At 44.5% G+C, this 14,739-nt stretch overlaps 1 protein-coding gene across 4 annotated transcripts in view; it reads left to right on the forward strand.

The window, feature by feature from the left end:
• The window catches only part of srrm4 (serine/arginine repetitive matrix 4), a 668,971-nt gene that overhangs the window by 591,837 nt on the left and 62,395 nt on the right, over positions 1-14,739 (forward strand). For all 4 annotated transcript variants that reach the window (XM_072497014.1, XM_072497020.1, XM_072497038.1 and 1 more), the window contains one exon: positions 3,624-3,716. In XM_072497014.1, the coding sequence (XP_072353115.1) occupies positions 3,624-3,716 (93 nt within the window). The remainder of the gene's footprint in view (positions 1-3,623; positions 3,717-14,739) is intronic.

The raw sequence follows: 14,739 nt of genomic DNA on the forward strand, positions 1-14,739 counted from the left end.
GTCTCTGCTTGCGTTTGCTTGCACCTGCCATACTCCAACATGGTGAGTCCCGAGTGTGTTCCTTTTGTCATGGGAGTGTCCCTTTATGAAATGTTTTTGTCTTATCACATGGCTTCAGTGATGTCATTGTGTGGGTGGAGCTGGGCTGTGGCTCTGGGAGTCGGTTTTACTTTTGCTTTGAGTTTGAACTGGTTTTGTTCTGCACAGGTTGAAAAAGAAGGTTTTTTTTCTCCATCTGCATTTTAAAAGCTCATTCCAGACTGCTTGATAACTTGAAAATTAATAACTGTTTTCTGGAAGAAATTCAAACCTGCTGTTTTGTAAAGGAAACAGGAGCATCCATACCAGGTCTTGAGTGCTGTGTGCTGGGTCACACCTTTGAAAAGGGATTTCTGGTTTATGGGATCTTGTTATTAAATTGGAACAGCTAAAGGGGGAATTTATTAAGGGTTATACATAGAGTACTGTAGCTGTGTGGGGTATTTATGTTGGTAGTTGATAAAAATGCTTACTGTGTGTGTTTATTAAAATGTTAACTAAATTCGTAGAATAAATTTTGTTTTTTATTAAAAGTGCTTAAGGCCTCTGTTGATTCAATCAAATTTGTTAGGCATGACCTCGCACTGACAAAGCCATGCTGACTACCCCTGATCAAACCTTGCCTCTCCAAGTGGAGATAGATTCTCTCCTTCAGAATCTTCTCCAGTCATTTACCAACCACTGATGTGAGACTCAGTGGTCTGTAGTTCCCTGGCTTGTCTCTGCAACCTTTCTCAAATAGTGGGACCTCATTAGCTGTTCCCAGTGCCCAGGCACCTCCCCCATGGCTAGAGAGGAATTAGAAATTTGGGTCAGAGCCCCGGCAATCTCCTCCCTTGACTCCCACAGCAGCCTCGGACACAATTCGTCTGGACCTGGAGATTTGTCCACTTTTAAGCTTGTCACTCCCTATGCCAATTTTCTCAAGAACCTCACAATCTTTCCCCCTGAGTTCCATATCTTCCTCCTCACTCTCTTGGGTGAAGGAAATATTCATTCAACACCCTAGCAATGTCCTCTGGCTCCACCCACAGATTTCCCCCTTGGTCTCTAGTGGACCGTACCATTATCTGGTTATCGTCTTCCCATTGATATACTTATAGAATATCTTGGGAATTTCCCTACATTTGCCAGCCAGAGCTTTCTCATATCCCCTCTTTGCTCTCCTAATTGATTTCTGAAGCTCCACCCTGCACATTCTGTACTCCACTAATGCCTCTGCAGACTTCCTCCCCTTATATTTGTTAAAAGCCTCTCTTTTCCTTCTCATCGTATCCTGAATGTCTCTGGTCATCCATGGTTCTCTGTGTTTGTTACATTTTCCTATTACCCCAGAGGGAACGTATTGGGTCTGTACCCTCCCCATTTCATCTTTGAATGCCCCCCCCCCCCCCCGCTCTTAGAACATAAGAACATACAGTGCAGAAGGAGGCCATTCGGCCATCAAGTCTGCACCGACCCACTTAAGCCCTCACTTCCACCCTATCCCCATAACCCTATAACCCCTCCTAACCTTTTTGGGGCACTAAGGGCAATTTAGTGTGGCCAATCCACCTAACCTGCATGTTTTTGGACTGTGGGAGGAAACCGGAGCACCAGGAAGAAACCCACACAGTCACGGGAGAACGTGCCGACTCCGCACAGACAGTGACCCAGTGGGGAATCGAACCTAGGACCCTGGCGCTGTGAAGCCGCAGTGCTCATCACCATGCTACCGTGCTGCCCAAGTTGAAATCTCCTAATATAATTACCCTTCTCTGTAGGTTCGCCACAAGTAACTCTTTCCAGTCTACCTTGGCCAGATCCGACCTTATTTTGTTAAAATCTACTCTCCCCCAATCTAAATCCTTTTGTTGCGACTTGTCTATTTCTTTGTCCATAACAAATTTAAATTGAACCATGTTGTGGTCACTATCACTAAAATGCTCCCCCACCAACACATCAACCACCTGTCCGGCTTCATTCCCCAGAATTAGTCCAGTACTGCACCATCCCTTGTTGGATCCTCTACATATTGAGCTAACAAAAATCAAAAATCCTGTGTCCATCTAAGCCATCTGTATATAACCTTAGTTAGGCCACACTTGGAGTATAGTGTTCAATTCTGGTCGCCACACTACCAGAAGGATGTGGAGGCATTAGAGAGGGTGCAGAAGAGATTTACCAGGATGTTGCCTGGAATGGAGGGCATAAGCTATGAGGAGAGGTTGAATAAACTCGGTTTGTTCTCACTGGAACGACGGGGGTTGAGGGGCGACCTGATAGAGGTCTACAAAATTATGAGGGGCATAGACAGAGTGAATGGTCAAAGACTTTTTCCCAGGGTGGAAGAGTCAATTACTAGGGGGCATAGGTTTAAGGTGCGAGGGGCAAGGTTTAGAGGAGATGTACGAGGCAAGTTTTTTACACAGAGGGTAGTGGGTGCCTGGAACTCGCTACCGGAGGAGGAGGTGGAAGTAGGGACGATAGTGACGTTTAAGGGGCATCTTGACAAATACATGAATAGGATGGAAATCGTAGGCTACAGACCCCGGAAGTGTGGATGATTTTAGTTTAGACGGGCAGCATGGTCGGCACAGGTTTGGAGGGCCGAAGGGCCTGTTCCTGTGCTGTACTTTTCTTTGTTCTTTGTTCGTTGTTCTAAGCCCTTGATTGATAATTGATTGATTGATTTGATTGTCACATGTACTGAAGTACAGTGAAAAGTATTTTTCTGCAGCCAAGGGAACGTACACAGTAGACCAAAAAAAGAATAATCGACAGAGTACATTGACAATTGGTACATCGACAAACAGTGATTGGTTACAGTGCAGAACAAGGGGCCAAACTAAGCAAATACATGAGCAAGAGCAGCATAGGACATAGTGAATAGTGTTCAGTCCAAGGGAGAGCCATTGAGGAGTCTAGTGGGGATATGTGGATGTGTGGGTCTTCAGACTTCTGTATCCTCTGCCTGATGAAAGGGTCTGGAAGAAGACAAAGCCTGGGTGGGAGGGCTCTCTGATAATGCTGTCTGCTTTCCTGAGGCAGTGGGAGGTTTAGACAGAATCAATGTGCGGGTGGCAAGCTTATGTGATGCATTGGGCTGAGTTCACCACTCTCTGCAGTTTCATGTGATCTTGGGCTGAGCAGTTGCCACACCGTGCTGTGATGCAGCCAGATGGGATGCTCTCTCTCTCTATGGCACATCTGTTGTGAGAGTCGATGCAGACATGCCAAATTTATTTAGCTTCCGTAGGAAGTAGAGACGTTGTTGGGCTTTCTTGACTGTTGCATCAACATGAGTGGACCAGGACAGACTGTTGGTGTTGGTGACCCCCAGGAACTTAAAGATATTGACCATGTCCCCTTCGGAGCCATTGATGCATACGGGGTGGCAGGGGGGAGGGGATGTCGTGCTACACTTCCTGAAGTTGATGATCAGTTCCTCGGTCTTTAACATGATGGCTATCCCAATTAATTTTGGGAAAGTTGAAATCACCTAATATAATTACCCTCTTATTATTTTTACACCCCTCCGCAAATTGCCCTCATATTTGCTCCTGGCAGGGCACTGATCATCTCTCTTTTGTCTTCCTATTAAGGTCTCGAGCCGCATCACCTTCACGCAAAGGCCACAGGTGCAGACGTTCTAATTCACAGAGCTCAGCCTCCAGGTCTTCCAGCTGCTCCACCAGGTAAATCTGTGTTCTTTCCACACAAAGTATAAGACGGTAAAGGACAGTGATTTCATTTTCAGATTTCGGCTAAGGAAACTGAACCACTAAAGTTCAGTGAAATGTAAAAATTGTAGATTTCTATCTCTCACTGTGTACTGTAAAACACCATTAATATAATTTTAAGCTCCACAATATAATCTAATACCACCGCAGATCTCCAGTGCTTTAATCTAATAGCAGTTTGAAAATTACATCCAATAATTTCCAAGCATCTCTTTCCGCAGCACTTCCATTGGAACATTTATATCCCTTCAGAAGCTGTTCACCTTTCATATAGTCCCTGTACTACCACAACTTAAAAAAAAGTAAAGTGGACATAGTCCCAGGTGACCATAGGCTACTGGTGGTGATTTAACCTGAGGATCACCACACCTCAGGCGAGGGGCAAGGTTAAGAAGGCAGACCTTCATGAATAACCTCAGCTGGTACAGGAATTGAACCCACACTGTTAACTTCACTCTGCATCACAAACCAGCTGTCCTGCCAACTGAGCTAAACCTGGTCCTCACTATCACAGGTTCTCTGTAAGAATGGGAGCCTTTTCTTTTGAACTACCACAATTAAAAGGAAAGGCTCCCATTCTGACAGAGAACTTCTCAAAGTACTGTACAACCAATGAGTTAATTCTGGAGCACATCGTCCTTAGGTAGAACACTGCAGCTGTCAATTAATGCAAATCATGATCCAACAGCCGAGATAAATGACCCCTTAATCTGATTTTCAGGACTTATTGGTTGAGGGAAAATATTCAGCAAAGGAATCCATCACTGCCGGTGGTTGCTGAAGAAGCAAGTTCTCCCAGGGCTGGGACAACTGCTTCCTCGTCTTCAAATCATGCCATGGAATGTTTCACCATCACCTGAGCAAGTAGATGGAGCTGAATCTGCAACCTGCAACAGTGTAGCTCTCCCGCAGAGCTCTACTTGCATGTCAACCAAGATTATGTGCTTGAGGCCTACAGTGCGGCCGGAAGCGGTAATCTACTGACAGAGAAGCAAGAGGCTCACCAACTGAGACAAGCTGACGCTTCAGTTGCGTTGCTGCCAATAATGATGACCATAAACTGAGATTGTAATTCCAACTTTGTCTCCGAACCAACAACGAGCATTGTTTCACTCTTGACAGGGCTCTTTACTGCCCAGAACATACCCTCTTGCACTGTCTGGATTCCATGTTAACTTCCCTTTTTTAAATTCTTTCACATGTGGGCATCGCTGGCAGAGCCAACATTTGTTGCCCTTCCCTAATTGCTTTAAGAAGATAGTGGTGATCAACCTTCTTGAACCACTGCAATCCATGTGTTGTCAGTACACCCACAGTGCTGTTAGGATGGGATTTCCAGGATTTTGACCCAGTGACAGTGAAGGAACGGTGATGTGGTTCCAAGGCAGGATAGTGTGTGACTTGGAGGTGAACTTGCAGGTGATGGTGTTCCCATGCCTTTGTCCTTCTCGGTGGTAGAGATTGTTGTTTGGAAGGTGCTGCCAAAGGAGCCTTAGTGATTTGCTACAGCTTGCAGATGATTCACATTGCTGCCACTGTGCATCGGTGGTGGGGTGCTTATTTAAGTTGGTAGATGGGATGCAAATTAAGTGAGTTGCTTTGTCCCGGATGGTAGCCATATTCTTGTGTGTTCTTCGAGCCACGCTCATCCAGGCAAGTGGACGGTATTCCACAACATTCCTGACTCGTGCCTTTTAGATGGTGGACAACTTTGGAGAGTCAGGAGGTAAGTTAGCCTCTCTGCAAAATTCCCAGCCTCTAACTGCTCTTGTAGCCACAGTATTTACGTAGTTGGTTCAGTTATGTTACTGATCAATGGTAATAGCCAGGATGTTGGTAGTGGGGGAATTCAGTGATGCTAATGCCATTGAATGTCAAGGGGTGATGGTTAGATTCTCTCTTGATGGAGATAGTTACTGTTTGGCACTTATGTGGCACAAATATTACTTGCCGATTATCAGCCCAAGCCTGACTGTTGTCTGCATATGGACACAGACGTCTTCAGTGTTTAAGGAGTTGCAAATGGTACTGAACATTGTGTAATCATCAGCGAGTATTCCCAATGCTGATGTTATGATGGAGTGAAGGTTGTTAACGAAAACACTGAAGATGGTTGCATCTAGTACGCTATACTGAGGAACTCCTGCAAAAGTATCCTGGGACTCAGATGGTTGACCTCCAATACCATAACTATCATCCTTTGTGCTTGGTAAAACTTCAACTAGTGGACAGTTTTCCCCTTGATTCCCACTGACTCCTGTTTTGCTGCATCTCCCTGATGTAATACTTGGTCAAATTTGCCCTTCATGTCAAGGGCAGCTCCATTGTCCATGTTTGGACCAAGGCTGTAATGAGCTTGGGAGCGAAGTGGGCCTAGCAGAATATAAGCTTTTATTGCTGTTCAATTGCCACCTGTCGCTGTGCACTGTCGCTTACACGGTCCCTTCGATCACTTTGTTGTTGATTGAGAATAGACTGATGGGGTGGTAAATTGGTAAGTTTGGATTTGTCCTGCTTTTTCTGGACCAGAAATATCTGGGCAACTTTCCGCATTGTCAGGTAGATACCAGTGGTGTAACTGTACTGGAACAGAATGGTATGGGGCACAGCTGGTTCAACAGCACAAATCTTCAACACTATACTGTTGGGATGTTGTCAGGGCCCGTAGCCTTCGCAGTATCCAGTGCCTTCAGCTTTTTCTTGATATTATCTGGCAGGAAACTGGCACCTGGGATGTTGGGGATCTCGGGAAGAGGCGGAGATGGATCATCCATTCTCTACTTCTGATTGAAAATGGTTGCAAATGCTTCAGTCTTTTGCACAGATGTGCTGGGCCACCGCATCATTGAGGATGGGGATATTTGTGGAGCCTCATCTTCCAGGTAGTTGATTAATTGTCCATCATTATTCATGACTAGATTTGGCAGGACTGCAGGGCTTTGATTCATTCAGTTGATTGAGGGATGGTTTTAGTTCTGTCTATTGCAAGCTGCATTAACTATTTGGAATACAAGTAGTCCTGTGTTGTAGGTTCTCCAGGGTAACAATTCATTTTTATGTATACCTGGTATTGTCATTCCAGTGGCTTGGTTGATGCTCATGGTCCACCCGGTTTTATTCTTTTTCAACTTTACTGTCGTCGTTTGGTACAACTGAGAGCTGGGCCTCTGGATTACAAGGCCAGTGACATTATCACTATATCACTGCCTCCCCCTTAAACTTGGGAACGATTGTGTAGTACCTAATTCCACATTGCAAAACATTTTTCAAAATCATGATTACTTTAACTTATTTTTTTACCAACCTCAGGAAACATTCATTGGTGCACAGAAGCACTAACCTCTCTGTTGAGTTGATTCCTTGGGGGCCCTAATGGATCCGCTGGTATCACAACGAGTCCAGTAACCACCCAATTAAATCTCCTATCTGCGTTGAGTTATCCAATCTCAGCCGGGTAGTAAAAGAGGTGTTGCAGGTAGGGTTAATGACAACAGAGTATGTCAGCCTTGGGTCAGCGGTAGCTCCTTTACCTGATTTGATTTGATTGTCACATGTACCGAAGTACAGTGAAAAGTATTTTTCTGCGGCCAAGGGAACGTTCACATTACGTACATAGTCGACAAAAAGAATAATCAACAGAGTACATTGACAAATGGTATATCGACAAACAGTGATTGGTTACAGTGTGGAACAAGGGGCCAAACAAAGTAAATCCATGAGCATAGAACATAGAACATAGAAAATACAGCACAGAACAGGCCCTTCGGCCCACGATGTTGTGCTGAACCTTTGTCCTAGATTAATCATAGATTATCATTGAATTTACAGTGCAGAAGGAGGCCATTCGGCCCCCTGAGTCTACACCGGCTCTTGGAAAGAGCACCCCACCCAAACTCAACACCTCCACCCAACATCAAGGGCAATTTTGGACACTAAGGGCAATTTATCATGGCCAATCCACCTACCCTGCACATCTTTCGACTTTGCAAGTGCAGCATAGGGCATAGTGAATAGTGTTCTTACAGGGAGCAGATCAGTCCGTGAGGGAGTCGTTGAGGAGTCTTGTAGCTGTGGAGAAGAAGCTGTTCCTATGTCTGGATGTGCGGGTCTTCAGACTTCTGTACCTTCAGCCTGATGGAAGGGTCTGGAAGAAGGCAATGCCTGGGTGGGAGAGGTCTCTGATAATGCTGTCTGCCTTCCTGAGGCAGTGGAGGTGCATACAGAATCAATGTAAGGTTGACAAGCTTGTGTGATGCATTGGTGGGTTCAAGTCCCACTTTAGAGATTTGAACACACAATTTTGAGCAATATTGAGGGAATGCTGATTAGTTCAAGAAGTCATCATTTGGATGATATGTTAAATCGATGACTGATCTGAATAACCTCAGATGGACATAAAAGATCCATGGCACTCAAAGGTGAGTTATCTGCTGTGCTCAGGCCAATATTTATTCTGCAGCCAATGTCACTAACAAAGCAAATTATCTGATCATTTATCACTTTGCTGTTTGTATGGGCTTGTTGAGATACAAATTGGTTGTCATGGTACCAAGGTTTCAACAAGAACAGCTTTTCAAAAATATTTGAAGTTACAAAGTAGTTTGGTATTCCAGAGTTTGTGAAAGGTGCTATATAAATTCAAACAATTTCTTATTTTCTCGATCACCAACCAATACCCCATGCTGAATATTGGGTAAGGATACATTGGTACTTTCTGCAATGGTCACTGTGGTCAATTTTGATGGCCACTGGTTCATGAAAAAAGATGACCTGGGAGGTTATAAGCAACCAGGCAGCCCCACATTGTGACTCGAATCAATGCCTCCCAGGAAAAAAGGGACAACATTACTGAAGGGAAATAATGATGGCTTCTCTCTCAACAACCTCCTATACCCTCATCTAACACTGCATAGGAAATCCAAAGGAAGGGCTGTCTGGCAAGGGGAAAATAACACTTCGCTAACATAAAAATGATATCGGAGAAATACATAAGCTTGTGGAGAAGAAGCTCAATTTACAGCATTCACTAAAGAACCTGCGCCAATCATATTTCTTTATAATTTTGATTGTGCTACAGCACACGGGATTAAAATATATGGGCCATTTCTTCTGAAGGACAATGAAGTGCCATTTCCACACTCAAATTATATTCTTGTTGAAAGCAATCAATTTCCTCTTAAAAACTGGTGATTTAGTGGAGCGAATTGTACTGGTTTATTGAATATTGTTTTTTTCATAGAATTTACAGTGCAGGAAATCTTTGTTTGTGAAATCTGAGTTTTGTAGGTCTGTAAGCCTGTTGAGGACTTTCATTGTTAAATGTAGTCACTGAAGTGTTACTGGAGAACACTGTCTATTGTATGGACGGTGTATAATTAAAGATTAGTAATGAAACTGAAATTGTGTCTCAAATGCAAATAGGTTTCCATTTCTTACTTTCTGCAGCCAATGTTCTGGTATCAATGGAATCTGATTGCCACCATTTAAAGATGATAGCCAGTTTGGAATTGAAAAGCTGTCCTTTGGCACAATGTTTCCACAGTGTGAAAAACAAATGGTCAAAACACACTGTGACAGGAACAAGGGAATGTTTCAGAATTATTGCAGTTGTTCAAACATATTTCCTTCCTTCAAATGTGCGACAATCATTTCTGCTTCCGGTCCCTAGTGCCAATTGCAGACATATATAAACAAGATGCATTACAGAGCATGTGCAGAATAAAGCTCCTTCAATTTGATGGGGGACTTTTAAAAATTATTTACATGGCATGCAAAAGACTGGGCCTTCCTTTCAGGGACCTATGGCATTTTCCAGGGATGTTTAAACTGAGAAATGCAGTCTCTGGGTTCCACCATCTACCGTGCTTCAGATAAAACTGGGAGGCCAAATGAATTGAGGCCTTTGTCATATTACAGACCTCCCACAGCTTGTTCTCCTTCTGTCTGGCAGCAGGGGCAGTTGTGCAATGGAAATGGAACCTGATGTCATCTTTAAGTAATGCCCACTCAGGTACCAGAGATTCAGCTGGGTCAGACAGCTTTGGCAGCTGCTGAACTGTCATAATCAGCATCTGGTCCAGGAGGTCACCATCCACAAGCCCTTGACTGACCACAGTTGCCTTCTGCTTCCCATGCTGCAGCCACTGAGGGAATATTTTGTAGACGCATGAGACTAGGTGAGAGAACATACAGTGATAGGCAACCTAGGCTAATGAGTGGTCTGCATGAGTGGCCCTCATTCATCTCCGTGGTCTGCAAGATTGAAATCTGGCCTAACCATGACCCCATGAATAAGATTGAATACATGCCGAATATTTCATGACGTGTTATCGATAATGCTTAATCATTCGTATATTAATAGAACTGTCATCAATTTCAAATGGTAAAAACAAAAGAAATATTTATGCTTTGGAGTGTTATAATAATCTTTATTGTCACAAGTAGGCTTACATTAACACTGCAATGAAGTTTCTGTGAAAAGCCCCTAGTTGCCACATTCTGGCGCCTGTTCGGGTACACAGAGGGAAAATTCAGAATGTCCAAATAACCCAGAAGCACGTCTTTCGGGACTTGTGGGAGGAATCCGGAGCACCAGGAGGAAACCCACGCAGACAAGGGGAGAACATGCAGACCATCCGCACAGACAGTGACTGAAGCCGGGAATCGAACCAGGGACCCAGCGCAGAGGGAATGCATGATACTCACCATCAATGTTATGTGCAATCAGCGTGCTTCTCATTTCATTCGCTCTTGCTTTCTATGCAAATCACTTCAGTTATACCAATAGGAAAAGAAGTATGCACATGGAAATCAGCAGAATGTGGCTACCCTGTACGTGGGCAACAGTCAACAAAATGTCTCATGTGCTGCACTCAGAATCCAGATGGCAAACCCCCCCCCCCGCCAGCCAAAGGTTTCCCACCACTGGCACGCCTGTCACTTTGAAAAAGACCCATTCATTCCTACTCTCTGCCCACCATTTCTTAATCCATGCCAATAAATTACCCCGAATACCATGTGCTTTAATTTTGCACAGATTTCTGAAAATCAAAATTAACCACATCCAGTGGTTCTCTCTTATCTATCCAACAAATTAAGTCCTCAAAAAATCCTAGTAAGCTTGTCAAACTTTATTTCTCTTTCATTAATTTGTATTGACTTTGTCTAATCCTGTCGATATTTTCGAAGTGCCTGTTCTCGCATCCTTTATAAGGGACTCAAGCATGTTCCATACTACTGATATTAGGTTAACCATTCTGCATGCAATTCCCTGTTTTCACCCTCCTTCGTTTTTTAAATAGCAGGGTTATATTTGCCACCCTCCCATCTGCTGGACTGTTCCAAAATCTACAGATATTTGGAAGATAACAACCGATCCATTATTTCCATGGCCAGCTCCTTTACTACAGTGCGATTCAGATGATCAGGCGCAGGGGATATATTGGCTTTCAGTCCCATTAATTTCTCCAGCACTTTCTTTTACTAATACTAATTTTCTTCAGTTCCTCCTTCTCACAAGACCTTGATTCCCTAGCATTTCTGGGATATTATTTGCATCTTCTTCCATGAAGACAAGACTAAAGGAGTTGCATAATTGCTCTGCCATTTCCTTGTTCCCGATTATAAATTCCCCCCTTTTGAATTGTAATGGACCCACATTTGACTTCACTAATTGTTTTCTGTTTAGACAGTTTTAGAAGCTTTTACAGTCTGCTTTATGTTCTTGGCAAGATTACTTTCATACTCTATTTTCCCCCTCGTAATCAATCTCTTTGTCCTCCTTTGCTTTGAATTCGAAACTGCTCTCAATCCTCAGTTTTTCAATTTTTCTAGCAACTTTATCAGACTCCCCTTTGGATCTAATATTATCCTTAATTTCTTTTGGCCATGATTAGGCCATTTTCCTGCTATGTTTTTGTATCAGAAAGGAATGTGTAACTGTGGCAATGCATGCATTCGTTCTTTAAATATTAGCCATTGCTTATCCAACACCATACCTTTTATTGGAATTCCCCAATCTATCAAGGCGAACTCACCCTCATACCTTCATAGAATCATAGTGCAGAAAGAGGTCATCTGTACCATCGGGTCTGCATTGACCCTCAGAAAGAGCACCCTACCTAGACCCACTGCCCATCGTATCCCTGTAATCCCGTAACCCCACCTAACCATTAGACACTAAGTGGCAATTTATCATGGCCAATCCACCTAACCTGCACATCTTTGGACTGTGGGGGGAAACCCATGCAGACAAGGGGAGAAAGTGCAAACTTCACACAGTCACCCAAGGCCGGAATTGAACCCGGTTCCCTGATGCTGTGAGGCAGCAGTGCTAACCACTATGCCACTGTGCTGCCCCATGGTTTATTTTCCTTACATTTATGATTCTGGCTTCGGACTACTTCACTGTCCATAATAATGAAGAGTTGTTTCATGCTGTGGTCACTCTGCCTTAAAGGACCCTGCACAACAATTAATTAATTAACCCCATCTCATTGCAGAATACCAAATCTCGGGTAGTCTGTCCCCTCGTTGGTTCTTGAACATACTGATCTAAAAAAAACTCATGTACACCAGGAATTAATCCCCCACAGTATTGTTGCTGTTTTGGTTTGCCTAGTCTATATGCAGATTAAAGTAACCCATGATTACTTTTGCACCCTTGTTACATGCATCTCTAATTTCTGTTTAATGTCTCTCCCTACCTTGCTACTACTGCTTGGAGGCCTGTAGACAACTGCAATTAAAAATTTCTATCCTTTGTTGCTTCTTAGCCCCACCCAGGCTGAATCTACACCTTGATTCTTTGAGCCAACATCCTCACTCACTATTGCACTGATTTCATCCTTAACTAACAGCACCACCCCACCTCCTTTCCCTTTTTGCCTGTCCTTAATAAGTGTTGAACACCCTTGGACATTCTGTTCCCCGCCTTGGTCACTCTGCAACCATATCTCCATAATTGCAATCGTATTGCACCCTCTTTCATTTTTTGTGTTGTTAATGTGCTTACCTTACTATGAACCATAGAATCATAGAATTTACAGTGCAGAAGGAGGCCATTCGGCACATCGACTTTGCACCGGCCCTGGGAAAGCCCGCAATTAAGCCCACACCCCCCTATCCCGGTAACCCAGTAGCCCCACCTAACCTTTTTTGGACACTAAGGGCGATTTAACATCGCCAAACCACCTAACCTGCACATCTTTGGACTGTGGGAGGAAATCGGAGCACCCGGAGGAAACCCACGCAGACACGGGGAGAAAGTGCAGACTCCGCACAGACAGTGACCCAAGCCGGGAATCGAACCTGGGAACCTGGAGCTGTGAAGCCATAGTGCTAACCACTGTGCTGCCCGTATGGATGCTCTGTGTATTCAGAAACAGTGATTTTATCCTTGTCTTTTGAACATTTTTATACATTTTTTGTACTATGGTCCTATTTGCTGCCTACCCTTGTTTCCTTTGCCTTCTACTTTTGCTTTTTACCTTTCTATCTTCCTTTTCTACCTTTGTTTCCCTCTCTTGTGTCTCCTTGCTCAGGCCTGAATCCCTCTGCCACTCCAATTTAAATCCTCCCCTATAGTATTAGCGAATGCCTGTCGGGACATCCCGCTCCTGCTGAGGGGCACCCCATCCAGCTTGTACAGGTCGCATCTGCCCCTGAATTGATCCCAATGCCTCAGGAATCTAAGTACCTCCTTCCAACACCATCTCCCCAGCCGATCATTCATCTGGTCTGTTCTCCTATTCGTGATCTCACTAGCACATGACATCAGATGTAATCCCGAGATTACAGCACAGTAGCACAAGTGGCTAGCACTGTAGCTTCACAGCGCCAGGGTCCCAGGTTCGATTCCCCGTTGGGAATCGGGGGTCACTGTCTGTGCGGAGTCTGCACGTTCTCCCCGTGTCTGCGTGGGTTTCCTCCGGGTGCTACGGTTTCCTCCCTCAGTCCAAAGACGGCAGGTTAGGTGGATTGGCCGTGATAAACTGCCCTTAGTATCCAAAAAGGTTAGGAGGGGTTATTGGGTTATGGGGATAGGGTGGAAGTGAGTGCTTAAGTGGGTCGGTGCAGACTCGATGGGCCGAATGGCCTCCTCTGGTACTGTATGTTCTATGTCTATGTCTATTACCACCTTTGAGGCCTTTTTTACTTAAATTTATTTCCAAGCTCCCTATATTCTGCTTGCAGGGCCTCATTCCTCATTTTACCTATATCTTTGATACCGATATGGACCACAACCTGTGGCTGTTCACCAGGAATGTCCTGTAGTCATTCAGTGACATCCTTGACCCTGGCATCAGGGAGGCAACACACCATCTTGGTGTCATGTCTGCAGCCACAGAATTGTCCATCTGTTCCTCTTATGATAGAATCACCTATTGCTAGTGCTCTTCCAATCTTTTTTTCTCTCGCCTGCCCCTACACCACTCCGGGGAAGTTGAGCTACCTGGTCTCCCTCTCTTCCCCCCTCCCCCATCCCTCCTCACTGAACTCTCTTCTCATCAAGCCTACGGTGATTCCACTCAGTACCAATGGAGGTATAAAACTTGAAGCCATCGGAACTATGGGCGCGATCTTCCCAAAAGGGAACAAAGTTCGCGAGCGAGTGGGTTTAGCCGCGTGTTTCCCGACACTTGCAGTGCCGAGAAACACAGGCCTATTCATCATAACTTACTTTGAATAAGGAGCCTGAACGGGCAACGCACGGCCAAGGCTGCACATAGCCCCATTTTTTACAATGGGGTGCTCGGCTTGCTGGACCTCCCCATTGTAGCGAGAGATTGGGGCGCCATTTTTAAATGGTGTCCTGAACTCCAAAGCCCCGAAAGGAATCGCTGACCTCCACCCTCCAGTCCGTTTGTGGGGATCAGTACTGAACGGTGACTGCCTGGTATAGTGATCTTTGTGAGGGGTACCAGGATGAAAGGCGTAGTGACCACAAAGACACACAAACTCTTTTGAAGAATTAAAC

Source organism: Scyliorhinus torazame, chromosome 1, assembly GCF_047496885.1.
Source record: "Scyliorhinus torazame isolate Kashiwa2021f chromosome 1, sScyTor2.1, whole genome shotgun sequence".
NCBI classification, from domain to species: domain Eukaryota; kingdom Metazoa; phylum Chordata; class Chondrichthyes; order Carcharhiniformes; family Scyliorhinidae; genus Scyliorhinus; species Scyliorhinus torazame.